The 21,403-nt window shown below is 34.2% G+C and overlaps 1 protein-coding gene across 2 annotated transcripts in view; it reads right to left on the bottom strand.

Annotated features, from left to right (window-relative positions):
• Positions 1-9,624, bottom strand: part of LOC132267167 (uncharacterized) — a 40,743-nt gene extending 31,119 nt beyond the window's left edge. For both annotated transcript variants that reach the window (XM_059768243.1, XM_059768242.1), the window contains exons 1-2: positions 9,475-9,624; positions 8,422-8,605 (exon numbers count right to left, since the gene is read on the bottom strand). In XM_059768243.1, coding sequence (XP_059624226.1) covers positions 8,422-8,566 — 145 coding nt within the window. In that variant the 5' untranslated portion in view covers positions 8,567-8,605; positions 9,475-9,624. The remainder of the gene's footprint in view (positions 1-8,421; positions 8,606-9,474) is intronic.
• Positions 9,625-21,403: the final 11,779 nt, after the last annotated feature.

Genomic DNA, 21,403 nt, shown 5'->3' with positions numbered 1-21,403 from the left:
CTTTTCCTTGTTTGTTATTATGATTTAAAATTTTAATTATAAAGTCAAGAAAATTTATGAATATGATTGTTAAGTATTTTTTCTAAAAAGTTACTGTAAATTTATTCAGATTGATTTTTTTTTGTTCAATAAATGTATGCTAGCGGGGCGTCTTGAACCCGCCCTAACTCTAATATAGCATGAAGCAAGAAGGGTTGGAAATTAATATTTCTTTGTTGGTCGGGTACCTCCACGTTGACATCCCTACAAAGGATTCAAATGAAACTAGGGAGAACAAAAAAGTCTCTTCAACTTTCAATCTTGCCAACACAAGCACCAAAGGTTGTTCTATAAAGACCATCATTGAGGACGTGGAGTTCCTTAGGTGGAAAAATATGACAAAAGGTTTTTATGTGGAGTGAATTTTATCCACTATAATTTATGTTATATGGATTCTTCTATATGTGTGAAATATCGTACTAGACTGATGACACGAGGATATGGATATGTGAAGTGTGTTCGACATGTCTCATTAGACATGCAATTAGGAAGCATATCTAATTCACTATAACCTAACTTACATTTATTCTTCTAAATGTGTCAAATATCCATGTCAAACAATTGACACCTAGGCAAAGATATGTGAAATGTTTTTTACATGCCGGGGTGGACATGAGCCCTGGTAAGCATATCCAAATAATTTAACTTTGTTATATAATATACATAAAACACTGATTTCAGTAACTGCTGCTTTAACACTGATTTCTTTGCTACCTTGTAACAAGACGGATTCAAGAAATTGAAAAGCAAAAAAGATGTGAGGATTATGGCAGACTGAATATAGTTTCCTTCCAATAAGTGGGGTTTTTTTTTCTTTTCTTTTTTTAAATTTCTATTTTCTTTCATATTATAGGGACAAGTATATAGCTGTTCAACGCGTTCAAAATTTGGACCTAAAAGAAAGGAAACAGAGGTAATGCAAGAGGATTTATTCCTTAACCATAAAATGGGTGGAGAGGGAGGAGGTGATGAAATTTTATTGTTGGTTATAACATTAAAAGCATAAACACTTGACACGCTACGAGACTATGCATGGAAACGAGCGGTTCCTTTTTTTATGATATACCTTTTTTACCCTTTTTCTCTCACGATTAGGGCAATATTGTGCGATTAGGGTTTGTAGCTTCAAGGGACCGAGATACCATGGAGGAGGGCCAGTCCTCCTCCCCCACACCTCCGGCAAGTTCTCTAGGCCGGAATCCGTCCCCTACTAAACCTACTTACAGTAGTTTTTTTGATGAAACTCACGCAACTTTTAAGAATCTAACCTATCACAAAGAATGCAGAGGGGTTAAAAGTTTCTATTACTGAAGCGGATGTAGTTGAAGAAGTTGCTTTTTGGAAATCTTCTATTGTTGGCTATGTGATGGGTAAGAAGCCTTATTATCCATATTTCAAATCCTTTGTGGCCAAATATTGGTCGAAAGACTTCACGTTGGTGTATTTAAAGGATGGGTTTTTTCTAGTTTGATTCAAGAATGATTCAGATGTCCCTAAGGTGCTGTCTAGGAACCATACGTTTGAGGGACAACCTATTATCATGAAAAGATGGAACAAAAATGTAAACTTGCAAAAAGAAATCCTAGAAACAGTTCCAGTGTGGTTACGTATCTATGACTTGCCGGTGCACTGCCAGAATGAAGATTCTGTCTCAAAGGTTTGCTCCTTCTTTGCAAAGCCAATTTACATGGATGATCCAGATTCACACAGAGATAAAGGTCAGTTCGTAAGGGTAATGGTGGAAGTCAAAGTCAAAGAAGCTCTTCCAGACTCCATGGTTATAGATATTCATGGCATTGATTGTCACGTCACACTTGAGTATGAATGGAAACCTGTAGTGTGTAAATTGTGTCAACGAGTTGATCACAGTGAAGAGAGATGTCCCCTTAAGGTCACACAACACAAAGCCAAACCAAAGAAAGTAGTGGATCGCTGGGTGATTAAGCAAAAAGGGAAGATGATTGAAGATAAGGATGCAGACCAAGTGATTGCTGATTTGCCTGTGAAAAGGATTCAAAAAGAAGTCGCAGTGCCTACTTCAAATACTTTTGCTCTTTTGGAGGATAATAAGGTTACTAATGTTGTGGAGACTCCATTGGAGGTGGTGAACAAAGAAAAGCTGATAGAAGATGAGGTTACTGCTCTTTTGGAGGAGATTGAGACTCCTCGTGATGTGGACATTCCAGTGGAGGTGGTGGAAAAAGGACATACAATTGAACCCGAGGAGGTTGTTATTTTGGAGGACAATGAAGATACTAATGGTGTGGAGAATTTAGTAGAGGTGGTGAATGTGGTAAACCCTATGGATTTTGTAGGGCGAGTTAATATTAATGCTGCAGATGTTATTGGGACTGATAATGTGATGGATACAGTTGTGATAGAAGAATTATCAGTGGATGAGGATACGCAGGCTCAGGAGACTCCAAAATCTCAACTGGGTAACTCTAAGTCTATCCAAAGGAGTCCAAAGGAACAAGAGAGTTCAAGAGTGGGAAAGCAATCCAAACAAAGAAACAAGCTTGTGATACCCCCCTCAGACAGAATCACAAGAAAAATGCAAGCTGGTAGTGCCTCACTACCAAACTCTCAATGATGTTAGGAGCTTGGAATGTGAGAGGTCTAAATAGGCCTCCCATGCAGAAGGAAGTAAAACAGTGGATTTTAGATAATAAATTTGTGTTTACTGCCCTTGTGGAAACTAGAGTAAAAGAGGGTAAAGCACCCAACATACAGAAAAAAAATATACCCTCTATGGAGTTGGTTGGCTAACTACAAGTCTAGCTATTTGGGGAAGATTTGGATTGGTTGGAATATAGCTTTATTTGATGTGGAATTGATTCAAGAAAATGCTCAAGCTATGCTTGTTGTTCAAGTAAAACATATTGTCTCTGGCAGAAGTATATTTATTACTGGGGTCTATGCTGCTAATAGAGTTACAGACAGAAGAGAATTGTGGAAAACTCTCAAGATTCATGCTGAAATAACTTCAGGTCCTTGGATTGCTTTGCGGGACTGGAATATCATCAGATACAGTCATGAAAAGAAAGGAGGTCTTCAAGTCCCTCAATCTAGACTTGACGAATTCAATAGCTTGATTTATGATATTTGAATGGATGATCTTCCTATAAATAATGGTGAGTGGTCTTGGAGTAACAAACAAAATAAGAATTCAAGGATAAATACTAAGTTGGAGAGAGTGCTTGTGAACTCAGATTGGTTGCAACAGTTCAATGATTCCAAGGTCTCTCTTACCCCTGCTTCCTTATCTGACCACTATGGTATGGTAATTCGATGGTTTTTTGACTGCTCAAAGGGTCCAAAACCTTTTAAATTTCTCAAGATTTGGTGTTTACAAGAAGAAGTTGAGAAGATTGTTAGCAAAACATAGGAGATTTCAGTTACAGGCAGCCCTTTGTACATTCTTCAGAAAAAATTAAGAGCTGTGAAGGCTACTGTAAAGGAATGGAATAAGGATAGAGGTACAGTTTCTGAAAGCATTCAAATGGCAAGAGCAGAATTACATTCAGTTCAAATGGAGCTGTTACAAGGGCCTGAAACTCCAGACTGTATAGCTAGAGAGAGATTTTTGACTGGAAATTGCAAACTGCTCTTGATCTTGAAGATATCTATTAGGCTCAAAAGGCTGCAAGAGGGGGATAAGTGCACTGCTTTTTTCCACAATGTGGTTAGACAAAGGAGATGTTCAAATGCCATTACTCAACTGCAAAATGTCATTGGTGATACATCCTCTGATCCAAAAATTATCAAAGACTGGTTGGTTCAGTTTTATGAAGACTTGTATAAGAAGCATGGAGAAGTGGATGTTGAACTGAGGGCCCCTAGAAAGGTTCCAAGTGAAGAAGATAATCAAAGTTTGGATTGTGCTATTTCAGAAGAGGAAATAAAAAGGGTTGCCATGCACTTTCATCCAGACAAAGCTCCTTGCCCTGATGGTTTTCCAGCAAGATTTTATCAACACTTTTGGAGAGGGATTGGTTAAGATGTTATAAATACTTGTCAGTCATTTCTTCACTGAGAATACCCTTCCTCAAGGTATCAATTCAACAATTCTTACTCTCATTCCTAAGGCTAATCATGGTGATAAAATTGCAAATTACAGACCAATTGCCCTGTGTAATCTTGTTTATAAAATCATATTCAAGATTTTAGCAAATAGATTAATATCATTGGACCTGAGCAAGTTGCTTTTATCAAAGGTAGGAGGCTGCATGATAATATACTCCTTGTTTCAGATTTAATTAAAGGGTTTGGTAAGAAACATGGGGATCCAACCATTGCTTTGAAGGTTGATTTGCAAAAAGCTTATGATTCTGTTGATTGGGACTTTATTCAGAGAGTGTTACGCAGGCATGGTTTTAGTGACAAATGGATCAAATGGATTTCTGTTTGTACCACTTCTCCAAAATTTTCAATTTTGTGTAATGGAGTTCCTGCAGGCTACTTTTCTGCTTCGAGAGGCATTAGACAAGGATGTCCTTTATCCCCTTTGTTATTTTCTTTTGTCACAGAATTCTTCAATAATTTGATGGAGAATGCTATTACAGAGGGTAGAATTAAAGTTTCAAAAGCTATATCACAGGCAAACATGAAGATCTCATATACTTTCCATGCAGATGATTTATTATTGGTGGTTAAAGCAGAAATTCCAACTGTCAAGGCTATTGATGCAGTGTTCAAACAATTTACCAAGGCTACTGGTCTGCAGGTAAATAAGGAAAAAAGCACTGTTATCTTCTCTAAGTCAGCGAGAGGTAGAAGAAGGATCTCTAATATCTTGAAGTTACAGACAGAAAATTTTCCTTTCAAGTACCTCGGGTTGCCTTTATCAAATAATAATTTGAGAACAGGGGATTTCAGCATGCTTTTGGATAAGATTAATGGGAGACTTAATCACCGGAATACTATTAATCTTTCTATTGCAGGTAGAATTGAATTATTGAGATCAGTGCTTTATATCTTTATCATTGGGTTTTTGGATTTAAAATCCCTTGGGAGGTCAAGATTGGTTTAGAAAGGAAATTCAAACACTTCTTGTGGAGTGGAAAACAAGATGTTAAAAAGATGTCTCAAGTAAAATGGAGCCAAGCGACTCTTCCAATCTCAGAGGGTGGTTTCAATCTTAGGAAAGTTCAAGATATTGATGTGGCTGCAAAAATGACCTTATGTTGGAACTTTGTTCAGAAGAAGGATAAGCTATGGATCAAATGGCTGTATATGGAAACAATTGTTAGGTGTAAAACAACTGATTTTACAAAATGTTGAGTTTAGGATTGGTGATGGTATGAAATTTAAAATGCTTACTCCCTTGGTGTGATTCTCGAACTTTAATTCAATGTTTTGGAGCTACTGTGCTTAGACAGATTGACAGACAGACTTCATTGGCTTAGCTTATTGTTAATGGTAGATGGAAAAAGCCTGCATATTTCCCTGAGCGAGTTTTTAGTGTTGTTCAAAGGATAAAAATTATACCTGGTTCAGACATTATTGGATGGAAGGATGGTGGTTTCTCATTGAAAGCTGCTTGGGATAAGTGTAGACATTCAAATACTAATGTGCACTGGTCTGATTTATGTTGGAAGTAATGCAAACCTCGAGTTACTGTGGTGGTTTGCATCATTTTACACAAGAAGAATTTATCCTTGGTAAATTTGCAGAAAAGAGGTATTACCTTAGCTGCTATCTGTCACAATTGTATGAAGAATGTGGATTCAAATGACCACCTTTTCTGTTCTTGCCCCTATGCTAATAAGGTCTGGCATGAGATTTTTTCTTTGCTGAATATTGTTTATCCAGGTTGTAATTCAGTGTTGCAATTGGTGGAGTGGTTCACTTTGCAAAGTACCATGAATTCTACTAAATCTAAAGTGCTGAGTGCAATTTTTTCAACTGCTATTTGGAAAATTTGGGCTATTAGAAATGAAGCTTTGCACAAGGGAAGTCAAGATCAAGCTACACATGTTGCACAAGTTATTGTATGGGAGGTTTTGTCATACCTCAAGCTGCGACTGGAAGACTTAAATCTAATTTTTAATTGCTGATGTTTGCTCTGGTCCAGATAATTGGTTGCTGGTTTTATTGTATGGAAATAGATGGATGACATGGATTGAGACCTGTCTTTCGTCTGTCAAGTTCTCAATTCTTGTGAATGGTTCTCCAGCTGGCTTGTTCAGGTGTTCTCGAGGTTTAAGACAAGGTGATCCATTGTCATCTTTTCTTTTTCTAATTGTTATGGAGGGTTTAAGCAGACTTATGTGACAGACAGAGAATCATGGTCTTATCAAGGGATTCCGGGTGGGAAGAGATATTAACAATCAGGTGGAGATTTCACATCCACTTTTTGCAGATAACATTCTGGTTTTCTGTGATGCTGATGTGTCTCAACTTAGATACTTGAGATGCATTCTGGCTTGCTTTCAGGCAGTTTCCGGGTTAAAGGTGAATGTAGCCAAGAGTGTGCTTGTCCTGGTCGGGAATGTTGAGGATATCTCTTCTTTAGCTGCAGTTCTTGGGTACAGGGTGAACTCCTTTCCCATCCCTTATTTGGGATTGCCCTTGGGGGTTTCTTCCAGGTTAGTGGGGATTGAGATTCTGTGCTTGATAGGTATGCAAAGAGGTTGACTGGTTGGAAGATGCAATATTTATCTAAGGGGGGTAAACTAACTCTTATCAAGAGCACTTTATCAAGCCTTCCCACTTATTTTCTTTCTTTGTTCCAAATTGCATGCTCCGTTGCTGATAGAATCGAACAAATTCAAAGGAATTTCCTTTGGGAGGTAAGGGAGATGAGTTCAAGTATCATCTTGTTAGATGGGAGCAAGTTTGCAAGCCTATAAAGTTGGGGGATCTTGGTATTAGACAATTGATCCCTTTTAATAAAGCTCTTTTGGGTAAGTGGATGTGGAGATACGGGAAGGATAGACATCGTCCTTGGCGCAGATTAGTGTCCTGCAGGTATGGGGAAGATGTTGGTGGTTGGACTACACGTCCGGTACTATTGCGGGAGGAGTTGGGGCGTGGAAATCCATTCGACAAGGATGGGATGCCTTTTCCTCTCATATCAGATTCAGAGTTCGGGATGGTAGCTGCGTCCGCTTTTGGGATGATCTTTGGTGTGGGAACCAGCCTTTATGTCGTACATTCCCCAGGTTATATAGTATTGCAGTTGATAAACATGCCATAGTTGTTAACTGTTATCATCTTGATAATAGTGGGATTACGTGGAATGTTCATTTTCGGCGCTTATTTCAGGATTGGGAGTTGGAAGAAGTGAGCATTTTCTTAGATCAATTGTATCGGCAAGAAGGAATTGGCAGGGGTTTTGACAGTTTGAATTGGATTCCCTCCTCTCACGGGCGTTTTACAGTTAGGTCCTTGTTTTTCTGTCTGTCTAATTTTGCATCCTATGATTTTCCTTGGAAGACTATTTGGTGCTCCATGGTCCCTACTAGGGTGGCATTCTTTGTATGGACTGTTGTTTAGGGAAAGATTCTGACGATCGATAATCTGAGGAAAAGGGGAAATTTTCTTGTTAATTGGTGCTGTTTATGTAAGCAGAATGGGGAGTCAGTCGATCATCTCCTAATGCATTGCTCTGTAGCGCGCGATTGCTGGAATCTCATTCTTGGCCTATTTGGCATGTGTTGGGTAATGCCACGTTCTACTAGGGAGCTAATTCATACTTGGAGAGGTTGTCGCGTGAGTAGGAGCGTTCATACTTATTGGAGATCTGTACCACATTGTATTTGGTGGTGTATCTGAAAAGAGCGAAATAGTAGAATGTTTGAAGGGAAAGAGTTGTCTACAGCAACACTAAAACTTTTTATCATTCGCTCTCTTTTTTGTTATGTAAACAGAAGTTCGTGTTCCTCTTCTGTTGATTTAATTTCTTTTCTGGATTCGTTAGGGCCTTGAACCCCGGTTCCTTTGTCCACGGGACGCGTTCCCCTATTGAACGCCCTTTTTAATTTATTATTACTTATCAAAAAAAAACAATTCTTGAGTGTTTGGTTTTGCTGTGGTCTGGTTCATCAGGATTTCATTCTTGAGGATGGCTTTCTTTTGTTTGTTTGCTTTTACTTTCATTTTAAGAAGGCTTTGGTTTTCTTTCTGGTTTTTCTAGTCAGGATTTGGTTTCTAGTTTTGCTTTGGATGGACTTGTTGTCCATTCTTCTGTTTCTTTTGGAGGTTTACCCTCCCTTTTTGTAATTGTACCATTGTACTTCTATTTATAAAATTCAAAAAATATCCCATTCAGGGGCAAAAAAAAAAAAAAAAAAACTATGCATGGAAACAAATTGAAACTTCAATCAATCAATAACTACCATATTATACAACAATAAAAGGAGGGGCAAACAATAAAACCTTTGCGAGTATGAAAACCAGTTGGCTTGCAGTTCTTCCCCTTGTAGTAATCCCGTGGTCCTCTCTTTGAAGAGAGAATGTCAAGTGATGATGTCCGCTTTCTCCGCATAATCCTTCCTAAACCTAAGATCAGCCCCAGCGGCATTTCTTTCCCCTTGAATGGGGAGAAACAAGTGAACTTAAACTGGATGAGAAAAAGACATAAATAAGAAAATCAAGATAAACAAGCTGTACATGTCGATTGAGGGAGAGCAAACTAATCTAATGATGAAATTTTAGGAAAGACTCACTATAACGCAGATACCCAAAGGCACACATAATTCATTAAACTAGCTTGAATGTTCAGTTTTTTAAAACATTGTACTTCTCCTCCTGTTTTAACCAACAATGTTGGATCAAATAATTCACATTCCACAGTTGATAAACTTAACTTGAGTCGAACACCCAATGTATAAGACAATCAGAAACACAATCATAAAAAACACATTTTCTAAACAACGGTTCAAGTGTGAGCAAAACAAACATCGAAAATTCCGAATGATGTCATATCAATTAGACCAGGTAAAAATATGCTAACTAGTCTGCTTCTAAAGTTTCCATATTAGGGTTACTTCCAATTCTGTTTACATAATCATGGCCAAAACCCGAAAAGAAATATATATATATATATATATATATATATATATATATATATATATCAATGACTGAGCGATTCACTAGTATAATTGATTATTAAAAGAACACAACCTCCATAACAAGATGAATTTCAATGAATCAGTCTCCAAACCTGATAATTATCAATGAATTCGTTAATTTTTTCATAGATATATCAATGAGATGATGATGTTCAACAAAAACCCAAAATTGCATACAAGTTATCAAGAAAATTGCAACCCATTAATTAGCATCTCGACCTTAACTACAATTTTAATCACAAACATTTGCTAATACTCGAGACCAAATGATGTAAAACAATACATCCATATGCATACATATACATATATATATATGTGTGTGTGTGTATAAACACGTATAGAGAGAGAGAGCACTCACTGGTACTGGTTGTAGGTCCGCGAGCGAGAAAGATGAGGGTTTGATGTTAGCTAAAGCAGAGTCGAAGTCTGAGGCAAAGTTGGTGCAAATTTCAATTTTTGTTCTTTTATGCAGTTTGTTATATGGGCATATATAATATGTAGAACCAGGTTTTCATGTCCTTGAATGGAATAGGTTTCATGTACATACCAAACAACCATTTTAATCACAAACATTTGCTAATACTCGAGACCAAATGATGTAAAACAATACATCCATATGCATACATATACATATATATATATATGTGTGTGTGTGTATAAACACGTATAGAGAGAGAGAGCACTCACTGGTACTGGTTGTAGGTCCGCGAGCGAGAAAGATGAGGGTTTGATGTTAGCTAAAGCAGAGTCGAAGTCTGAGGCAAAGTTGGTGCAAATTTCAATTTTTGTTCTTTTATGCAGTTTGTTATATGGGCATATATAATATGTAGAACCAGGTTTTCATGTCCTTGAATGGAATAGGTTTCATGTACATACCAAACAAACCCTATTATTGATTGGGCCAAAAGCCCATGACCAAGATGGGTTGGGCTTGTCAGATTCAGCTCGTGTGAAAATGATTGGGCTTGGAAGGTTAGAAAGATTTTACTTTAATGATTGGAGTGGTAAATAAAAGCAAGTCATTGTCTTTTAAATATTTTGAAAACAAATTTAATCCATTCAAAATCAAGGTTTGAAAAAGAAAAAAATTAGATTGATGGTACAAATCATTTTCATTTTCATTTTCTAATTTAGAAATTTCAATTGGACCTTATGCTTAGTTTAGTTAGATAGAAATGGCAAGAAAAGAATAGAAATGAATTTTTTAAAACTTTTTATGAGTTTGGTTAGCAAGAAAAGAAAAATTAAATTTTGTGGGAAAGTCAATCTTCATACAAAAAGCACGGATAAAATTTGCTTTCTTGAGAAAACTATACAAAATTTCGGTTATACCCCTCTTTTCACTTTTTAAAATAAAATAAATTGTGTTTATGCATGATTTTTTATAAGAATATTTTACTAGCCACCTATCTCTTTAGGTATCTTATAAAATTTTATTACTTAGATTCTTATATTACTTTTATTTTTTTAAAATTAAAAATATATATTAAATTTAAATTAATATAGACCTATTGTTATATTTAATAAAAATATATATGGACAATTGAGGTAAATCATAATATTTTTAATTAATTTTCGTGCTATTCAAACTATGAAATGAAATTTTCTCACAAATTTCTTTAAAAAAAAGTCGCGCTAACTAAATGAATCCTAAAAAGAAATTATTTCCCTCTCCCTCACTTCATTTTTGTTCACTTTTACTTTCCAGTATTGATTTCCATCTAACCAAATGTTCTTATTTGCTTAATTTAAAAAATGTAGGATTTTTTTTTAATATCATGTGGTATATGCACATTAATGATTATTTTTCACACTTTACCCCTGTAAATATATATATATATATATATATATATTAAAGAAAAAAAAAAGAAAAAAAAAAAAGAAAATGAAAACGATAACATATACATAAATAGCATCTTAGCAAGTAGTTTCTTCGACCTTTTTCTAAAGAATATTGTTAATCGAAAATCATAAAATAATTTACATCTATAGAATATGCTTACAAAAAAGGGGGCGATTTGTCTGTGCTATATAATAGACTAATAGTGCTCAGAATATTCCTCAATTAAATTTTCATAAAAATTAAAATTTTCATAAAAATAGAAATAAAAATAAAAATTATCATTTTTAATTATTACAACCATCCAATTTAGTCAAGACCAAAAAATGACAATCTTAATCAACACCAAAAAGAAGTATATACTTTTGACACCACTATTGAAGTGGCAAATTAACAGAGTCTTTGCTGATAGAGTGGTGGGTGTGGGAGGGGGAAAGGATATTAGGGTTTAAAGCATTCCCTTTCTTCCATTCTCATATAAATCAAACTATTTATAGCTAAATTTGTATTGAAATAAAAGCACAACTTTGTTACAAGATGCGTAACAAAATCTAAATAGTAACTTTAAAAATTATTACACAATCTCAATAAATCACAAATTATGGAATTCACATCACAATTGTATCAAATACTTAATAGTTTAGCGATATTAGATTTCTACTTTTTAAATGAAAGGATTCAAAACTTAATACAGGCATAGTGATGATTATATCCTCAATAATACCGCGAGATTGTTCGACAAATATATCCATAAGTTGATAGACAAATGTGGTTGGTTTGAATTCTCCTAAAGTATCAACTAGGAGAAGAAAATATATATATATATATACACACACACGCACAAAGTAATTTTTTTCAAAAAATAGGTAGATGTCCAAGTTGGCAGACCACTAATTTCAATTGGCAAGTACTAGTACTATAATGGCCCATTTATGATTTAAAGCTTACAAACATAAGAATAGGCTTGGACCAAGCTAGTGTGTCTATTTCTTGAGGTCACTTCGATAGGTCTGCTTTATATACATATGGCATTTTGCAACATCTTTAGGGTTTTGAAAATGAAAGCTGTGTTGCTACTCTACTTGGTGAAGCAGGACTCCATGTAATGGGTCACCTCAAATTGGTTGGTTCAATTGCTTTGCTGATAGGACTCTTGAGCAACCACATTTATATTTGGAGAGACATATATACCCGCATGAACACACTTTATACCATGGTTTATAATTGTTCGATGTTATAGATTTGGATGAATATAAATGTAAAATGGGCAATAACGGTATCAGACTCTTAAAAAAAATATTATTAACAGTCCAATTCATATCATCACTCATTTTACAGATTTCATTTTCCATTAAAGCAACATATCATCCAAAATTATAAACTCTCGTACTATTTATATGTATGTATAATTAGCGGTGACCACGAATTGGGTCAAATTAAGTATAAATTTTAATTCGATTTGTTCCCAACGGATTAGACGGATCGAATCAAATTGAATCTGTATAATAACGGAACAGATCAGATGGAATCCGCAGATTGGGTTTTATTAAAATTATTCATTATTATTTTTATAATTAATATTATTTATTATTTTTATAAAATTTTAATTTATTAATATTAATTCATATATTTAAATAATTATTAACACTCTTTAGAGTTCATTAAATTATCATTAGCTAATTAAATTAATTAATATATTATTTAAAAATATATATAAGTTTTATGGATTGAATTAAATTTTTAACATTTCAATCCGTGAGTACGGATTCGATATTTTTGAATGATCAGCAGATTATTTGCCAACCCCTGTGTACTGTATGTATGTATAAGCATGCGTATCAGCAGTAGCAAAGGAAGAGCCGTGTAAGTTGGCTGGCGCGGTAGCTGAAGCCACTTTCGGCAGCTTACATCATACCCAGTACAAAATTAGGGCACAGAAATCAAGGATGGCTCAGACTATTTTTAGGGATCTTCCATCACACAGAGAGCGTGTGTGTGTGAAGTGACCAGATAGTCAAACATGGGTGACAGAGGAGAGAGAGATATGGGTCCCACTTCTGAAGAGATAGAGACTTGCACAGAGAGAGAGAGTGAGTGTGGGGCCTATTTTATCCTTTCCCCCATTGTTGCAGCCTTTTTTGCTTTCAATTTCATCTTTATGTGTGCTCTCTCTCACCAGTCTTCCCTTTACTTTCAGCAATATTAACTAAAGATGGAGGAAAAGGTCTTTTGTACACACACATGTGCATGTACAGAGAAAAAGAGTGGTTGAATCAAACGAAGGCAAACAGAGGAGTTTTATTTTTATTTTCTTTTTTCTTGTTAAAAAAGAAAAAAAAAAAATATTTCTATTTAGGTCACTTTATTATTAAACATATTTGAAACTAGTTATTGAACCCGAAAAGAGGGTTGAGACACCTAATAAGGATTTTATATTGCAATACTCTCGTTACAGTTAGGTCATTTTGTCCATTTAGTATTTAGGTGATCTTAATATCTCTCGATTATTGCTTGACGTGACACCAAACTAAAAATCGAGTCAGACTTTATTACTAATTATAACTTATCTCATGTTTTGTTATTCAATTTAAAATTTTAAATTATTTAAATAAAATTAACACTCAATTTATATATACCCATCAACTTTTTAGTCTGAATACATACTTACCGGACAAAAGTAGGTGAAACTTCTACATGAATACTATTGGGTGGATCCAAAAGCCATTGGTGTCTCTTCTTCTACTTTGGGGATGAATGTTAATTTCTTGAGGTGATGGGTTGGAGTGGGGTCAGTTTCCCACTAACCATGTGAGCCTAATGGGGTCTATATCCTTACAAATATACTACTAATATAATATAAATATGTTTCAATCTTCACACCTCTTTGTCTTTGTCATTCCACGCGCCAAGTTGTTATAATTATTTTTATTTTTTAATTTTTTTTAATTTCCAAAGACGTATACCCACTTTACCTTCGCAAAGATTTGATCATGAAATCTCGAATATGAAATCTGACTCTTTCATTTTGAATGTACAGCTAAATTATAGTTCTTAATTTTATTATTATTATCAAAATTAAGATATTCCCTAATTGCATTTATATATTATTTTGATAATCATCCTTTCATGTGTGTATGTTTTTTTTTTAACTAATTATCCTTTCGTTTATTCATTGGTAAATTTTTAAAAGATTGGATGAATAGAGATAAATTCGACTTTAATAGAGAGAAAATATTTCAACTATATTTCAAACTTGATTTTCATTTTGACAAATTTAAATTAAATTTTTATATTTTGAGTTATACTAAGATTAATCATAGAGTCCTGCTAAAGTTACTTGAATTTATGGATTAGACTCGATTTTAGCTTATTAGTGATTATGATACTCTTGTTGAACATTGAAGATATATATATATAGATATATATAATTAGAAATCATCTAGTCCACTACTTTCAAAATTATGATATATTTATTGATATATATTTGTGTGTCAAATATGTACTAATTTATTAACTCTCCCAAGATTTATTTTATTTTTATCTGCAACATTTAGATTCACACATTCACTTCGTTTTTTCGGTAATTTGATTCCTTAACATTCAACTTTAAAAAGTTAATAACTACTCTGTACACCTTATTTGTATGCCAAGAGTTTTGTAACCGGATGGTATTTACTTTACCTTTAAGATGGACGGATAAGAAAAACAAAAAAAGGTCAAGAAAGTGCTCTACACTCGCTGAAACTCGCGTGCCACATTGCTTTATCTTTTGCAAAGAGGTCCTGTTACCAGTTCCTTTCAGTGAGCCCTCTTGCCCGGGCTCCTTGGGGGCGTGTACGGCCCAGTGGGCCCCGCCTTGAAAGTGGACCCCTCCTTTGTGCGGGCCCACTTAAAGCCACTTTTCCATCTACTTGAGTTGGGCTTTTGGGTGGAATTCTGGGCCCAGCCCCAGGAATCATGGGGTCCCAAAGTCACCATTAGGCTCTCTCTTCATGTCCCCAATTTTTCTCCTCCATTTAGAGCAACTCCAATGCTCTTTTATTTGGGCCTCTTAAACTCAAAATATGAGAATTGGGTAAAAAAAAGCCTGTTCAACGGGTTCTTATTTGAGCTCTTAAAATTTGAGATTCTCAAATTTCTTCTCATATATAACGGCTGCTAAATTCTTTTGGCAAGTCTCTCATTTTCCAAAACGGTATCGTTTCTCGCCAGTCGTCACCCACTCGCATCTCTATATGTATATTATATATATAATATAATATACATATATATTATATATAATATATATAAATTTCTGAAAAAAAAAATTATATAAAAAAATTAATTTACAAATAGTGGTAAAAAAATTATAAAAAATTTGTTTTTTTTTTTTTTTTTGTCCTTTTTTGACCAGATATTTTAGATTTGTACTTCTTTTTAATTAGATTTAATTTTACTTTCCTTCTAATGTCTACAACTTAACTTGGAATGTGCCTAATATTAATATTACTGATGCAAATATGAATAGTGGGAATGATAATTGAAAAGAATAGTGGTAATGTTAAAAAATAGCATTTTGCGTGAAATGTATAATTGGAGCAGAATTGCTAAAATGTAGCATTTTGGCACTGTAACACCTGTCAAAATATAAATTTAGCATGCGAAAATAGGTTTTAGCATTACAGATGCTCTCGCTTATAAAAAGTAGTAATTTTTAAGGAGGCATATGGGATATGATATGCATTGTCTCCTTAAAAAATTACTAACTTACCCTTTTAAGTTTTGAATATTCAAGTTTGAAATTTTAAACTCAAAGGACATATATTGAAAGATATGACATATATTGTTTGAGAAAGAAAAGTGGACACTTATTTTGGAAAAAAAACAAAAAAGAAAAGTATGACATTTATTTTGAAACAGATGAAGTATTATTATTATTATTATTATTTTAATTTTCTTTATATAATGGTGAAATTTTAAATATAAAATGACATTGTTTTGATAAGTGAATAGATGTCACCACAGGATATTAGGAGAAATGACGTACGGGAGAAAATTTTGATTACTGATGCACCGAAGAAAATTCGATTGCTCACTGAACAGTGGAAAAAAATACCACAATCAAACCACAATCATCACTTTTGCTAGTTTATGCTTTTAGTACCCTAAAATCTATATACAGTGTCTCTAAAATCCAACCAAGAACAACCCCAACGTCCTCTCCTCCACTTCACCTACGCCAATCGCACCACCAATGCATGCATAGAGAATTGATTTGGCGTCGATGAGGTTTTTAACACTGGACCTGTCCCGATAGCCACCGACAACCGAATAACGAACAACGATGACTATCTAAAATTTCACTATAAAAAAATAAATAAATAAAAATCAATGTTAAAGAAGCCAACACACTGGGAACAACATCCAACTAGGGATGGCAAAATCCCCATACCTAGTAAGTCCCAGCCATGCCCCGTCCCTGTTTATTGCGAGTTTGGGAACCCATTTATGTAAATGGCGAGGGGATGACGGATTGTATTTGAAACCCCAACAGGGTACGGGGTGGGGCCTGGGGAGGGTAACCCCGCCCCACCCTGCCTTGTTTATAGTGCATTTTTACAAAACTGCCCCTACATATTATAAAATAGTACTAAATTACATAACTATATATATAATATATTCACTTCTGAAACCCTAGATCTATTCCCTCGCAGCATAGTCGTTGTGCATCAAACATCTGTTTCTTTGAGATTCTAAGGTAACTGTGATCGAAGCTTGCAGTGCAGCAAAGTCTGAATAGCAAAAAGCTCCATACACCAATCAACTAAACGGGTAGGGATGTCAATGGGGCCTGGACGGGGGAGGGGGTTAAAAATTAAATGGGGATGGGGGTAAAAAATTTGACTAGGGATGGGAATGGGGAATGAGATCCCCGCCCCACTCCCCCGTCCCTACCCCATTGCCATTCTTACATCCGATCTCTTCGCTAATTACCACCTATCAATCTTACCTTCTCATTGGCGTCAACCTCGCGTGCTCTGGGCACCGTGAAATTAAAAGATCATCCAATAGTTATAGCTTTGGAAGAAAGATCTGTTGGGTGAAAACTGGCCATCGTTGTTCGCACCAACATCACCCAATGACGGCCACCATTGCTTGCACCTGGATCATACTGTACGCCGATGAAGCAGGAGAGAGAAAGAGAGAAGAGGGGAAAAAGAAGACCCAAAAGAAACACATGCATCATACGTTGTCTTATTGTCTTGTCTAGCCTGAAAGGTTAGAGAGAGTGTTGTCTGGCGGAGAGGTTAGAGACAAAAGGGAAAGGCACAAGATGAATGGATGGCATGCGAATTTTTTTTGAATTTTTTTTGCCAGGACAGACTCCTAGGACCGTGCCTAACAAATTGGTCAAATCCATTTGCATAAATATCATTTTCCTTTATTTATTTTTTAATTTAATTTACGGCTCTAAGTTTAAACATCAGCTTAATAAGCTACTTAGCCGAGTCAATCGAACTAATAGCTAAGTTGATGTCTAACAGCATGGATAGTGACCAAAGTGTCCCTTTCTTCTTTTGTCATCCTTTTTATTTTTATAAATTTTTTTATTAACATTTTTTAATATAAATAAGATTAATATAATGTTTGTGCTTGTCTAGCTTTTCAATGTCATATTCCCACCATACATATAGGACAGGTACCAAACTGAAATTTCCAAAAAAAAAAATGATAGGGATAGGCCCCCCCTTCCATAATATAATAACAAAGGAGGGCCCAATTGAGATTAATCCTCACCACAAATGTCATTTTTTGAAAGATCTTTACTAATCCCAAAGTTGGCAAAAAGTGTCCGTCTCTAATGTTAAATCAATTTTGGATTATAGATTTCTAAGTTCATGCGTATCTTTAGATGGAAACAAATTTGATTTCTTCATCTAACTTGATGCATTATATGCCCTTATATGTATTGATGTTTGATCTCCATTTCAAGTAGCTTGGTGCATTACATGCTCCCTATAATGTCCTTGTATGTATTGCTGATTTGACACGTTTATGACATTTTCAGATACGAAAAAATAAATAATTGTAATTATTGTTCTTAAAAATATGGGATTTCAAAGAAATTTTATGTTATTTTTGTTATTGAGATTTGTTGTTCGTTAGTATGAAATTCTCACACAATAATGTAATGCATATTACATTTCTTCCTTCACTGTAAACACATTTGAAATACACAATGTCATTGTTTAGACTATCGGGTGACTATTTCACAACCTATAATGCATTAAAGTGGAATTCACTTTATTTATGATACGAAATATGTGCTCCATTTTAATGCATTAAATGGCTGTGAAATAACCACCCTACAGTTGGCTTCAATGATAGCTTAAATTTGTTTAACCATTCAAAAAGTTCTTTCTATTAAGGTTTTCACACATTTCCAGACTACATATACGTATATTTGCAAACAAGAAGCAAAAACTTGTTTGATTGAACCAATCGAAAGTTTCCCAATGATGATGAAGAAAAATAAAATCTAAAGTCAATTTGTCTTGATGAGGTTAATCGAAGCATGTACTTAGAGAAATGCGAAACCTTCATGTTTGATTGCTCTCAATTTGATATCAGAATTTCGATCTTCAGCAACAAGACGAGGGACAATGGCGAAGGCGACGGCGATGACGATGATAAAGGGGTGGCTGCAATGTAGTCCATGAGGAAGACAATAATATTGACGACGGCGACATATCTTTGTCAATTTTTTCATTACTAACATGGGGCATTTTTGTCTTTTTATTTTTTTCATTCAATAAAATCTTCATTTAATTAAAAAGGTAAAAGTGTAAATTACATTTTTTTAAAAAAAAATTAATGATTCTAACCGTTGTTGTTTTTTATACACTAATATTTGGTCACGATTTAAATATGAAATGTGAAACCCTCCGGCAATTGATGTGTCCACTTGGGTCTGGACCGTCCACAACGTTGACAATTTGACCCATTCCGGTGGGTCCAGAGTGGGACCAGATGAATATGTACGTGTCGAATATATGGAGGTTCTAAGAATTATCTGGTGTAGATGGTCCCACAATAAAGATATTACAGAATCAAAGGGATTGTTGGACTCTGATACGTAAACAAGCTCACATGTACACGCCAACACAATAAAAAAACCTGTCACTTTCCTAAAATTTGTCAAGCACGGCGACGTCGTTTTCTTCTTTCCGAATCTGTCAGCTTTACTGTCGCTATCAGACGTTGTATGTCCTTCCACGCCACTCTAGCCCAAGATCAGACGTTGATTTGTTTGGATGCTTGTTAGGGTTTACTTTGTCGACGCTAGAATTCACGAGTATCACGCACATGGAATATTTTAATCTTTGAGTTGAAATTAAAAGCATAAAAATGTTGAATTCATTCAAGGTAAAATTACTATCAAACCCTGTTTCTTTTTTTTCTTTTTTCTCTTTTTTTTATTTTTTTTTTATCAAGAAACAAATAAGTTCTACAATATATATATATATATATATATATATATATATATATATATATATTGAACTAATAAGTCTTATTTTTTATTTTATTTTTCATTTACGCTCTAAGTTATTAATATTTTCATTTATATCATTCTTAAATAAAATTAACAAGTCTTGTGATCTAATCCTGCGTATCTTTTCTCCTTTTAAAATGAAATGTCTACCCAAATGATTGGATATGAATATTTCAAGAATAAAAAATAAGTAACTATCTAGAATAATAAAACAATATCTAAAGGTCATTATACATAGATAAATTTCTTACTCACAAAACGAATTATTGTATGATTTTCTATGTCATCATATATTGTGTAGAAGGCTGGGGCAGATAAGGAATAATAGTACGAATTTTTCTTATCGTTATTCTTTTTTTAAGGAGGCAAAAAAAACAAAAAATCAAAATTGGATGACATTTTCCTTTATTTTCACTTTTCAGGGTAAAAAGGAAAATAAGTAAAGTTATATATATTACGAAATTACAGAGAAAGAAGGAGAAAATCTTCACTCTGTTATTTTTCAAAAATAAACACTTTAATACTCATGAAATATGTATTATCATCGACTATCTAAATGCTTAAACGTATTTATATAATTCATTATAGTAAATGTATTTTTCTTGAACTAATTTTGATGAATTTTTTTTTTTAAATATTTGAGATTGACGAGTGTTTAAATTGATTTCCAATCAAAAGTCGATGAAACTTGACCGCAAATAGTAGATTGCAGGTTCTTCAGAGAAGAACGATACTTGTATAACGCCATTGATGTTCTTAGTCTTCGGAACTTCAAGTGTTGGATGAGTAAGCCATTCGACAGCCTCCTCAATCCATCTCACGTGTTTTGAAAATATCATTCATTTTATTTTATTTTATTTATTATTATTATTATTTTTTTTACTTGGCAGGAGAGTTGGTAGTCGGTGGGATTAAGAGGAAGGGAATTCGAATCTAAAATTATAGGGTGGAAACACTTAAAGATTGACTCTTTTATCAATCAGACAACACCGTCTCACCTTCAAAATGTCATTCATGGGGCATAGGATGAGATGTTCAATTTCAAAACTCCCACATTCACCTATACCATTTGTATAATTGTTATGTCATATTAATTTTCTCATATGGGCCTATACGGATATGTATAATTGCTGATGGTTAGCAAATATATATATATATATAATATTTTCTCATATGGGCCTATACGGATATGTATAATTGCTGATGGTTAGCAAATATATATATATATATATATATATATATATATATTAATTGATACTCACGCAAATATGTCTCCACTAAAATTTGAATTTCTTATCTCCCTTTAAAAAGTAGGAACTTTCTTATTTCAATTTAAAAATTAAGAACTTAGTTCCGTTAAGTGACTGGTCATTAGTGTGTGTGTGTATATATATATATATATATATATGACTAATATTATGCATGCATACAACTTAAATTAGAAAATCCAGTAAAAGAGGAAAGACAGGAAGAGGAAAAGGTAAAGGCAAAAAGCAAAAGACAAAAAAAGATTGATGTGCTTTTTGTAATGCAATAAAGAGCCCAAACATTGTAAAAAAGCGCATTGAGTGAACAAAGTGGAGCTTGCCACCTTGCTTGCTAGGTGCTTGGAAAATCAAATAAAATAGAACATCAACATAGTGAGAGGATAAACAATTTGAGAAATACAACCAAAACATATATATATATATTAAAAGTGGAGGTAGAAGAGAAGTATATTAAAAGTGGAACCTTTGTGAAGCAACAAAAATATTCCTCACACTCACATAAACATGCGTAAAGAAATGAGAATATATACTTCTAAAAAAATAATTGTATCATTTCCCTTTTAATGATATAAATCATGAATCACGTGGAATGCAAAATAGAGTGTGAATATCAAAGTGTAATGTAAAGATAATTGTTAAGTGTGAC

This window comes from Cornus florida, unplaced genomic scaffold (assembly GCF_030987335.1).
Source record: "Cornus florida cultivar Cherokee Brave unplaced genomic scaffold, ASM3098733v1 CherokeeBrave_3.0.0_Hap2_Chr07, whole genome shotgun sequence".
Lineage (NCBI taxonomy): Eukaryota > Viridiplantae > Streptophyta > Magnoliopsida > Cornales > Cornaceae > Cornus > Cornus florida.
Note: the sequence above shows the minus strand (reverse complement) of the source record. Positions and strands in the feature narration are given on the sequence as shown.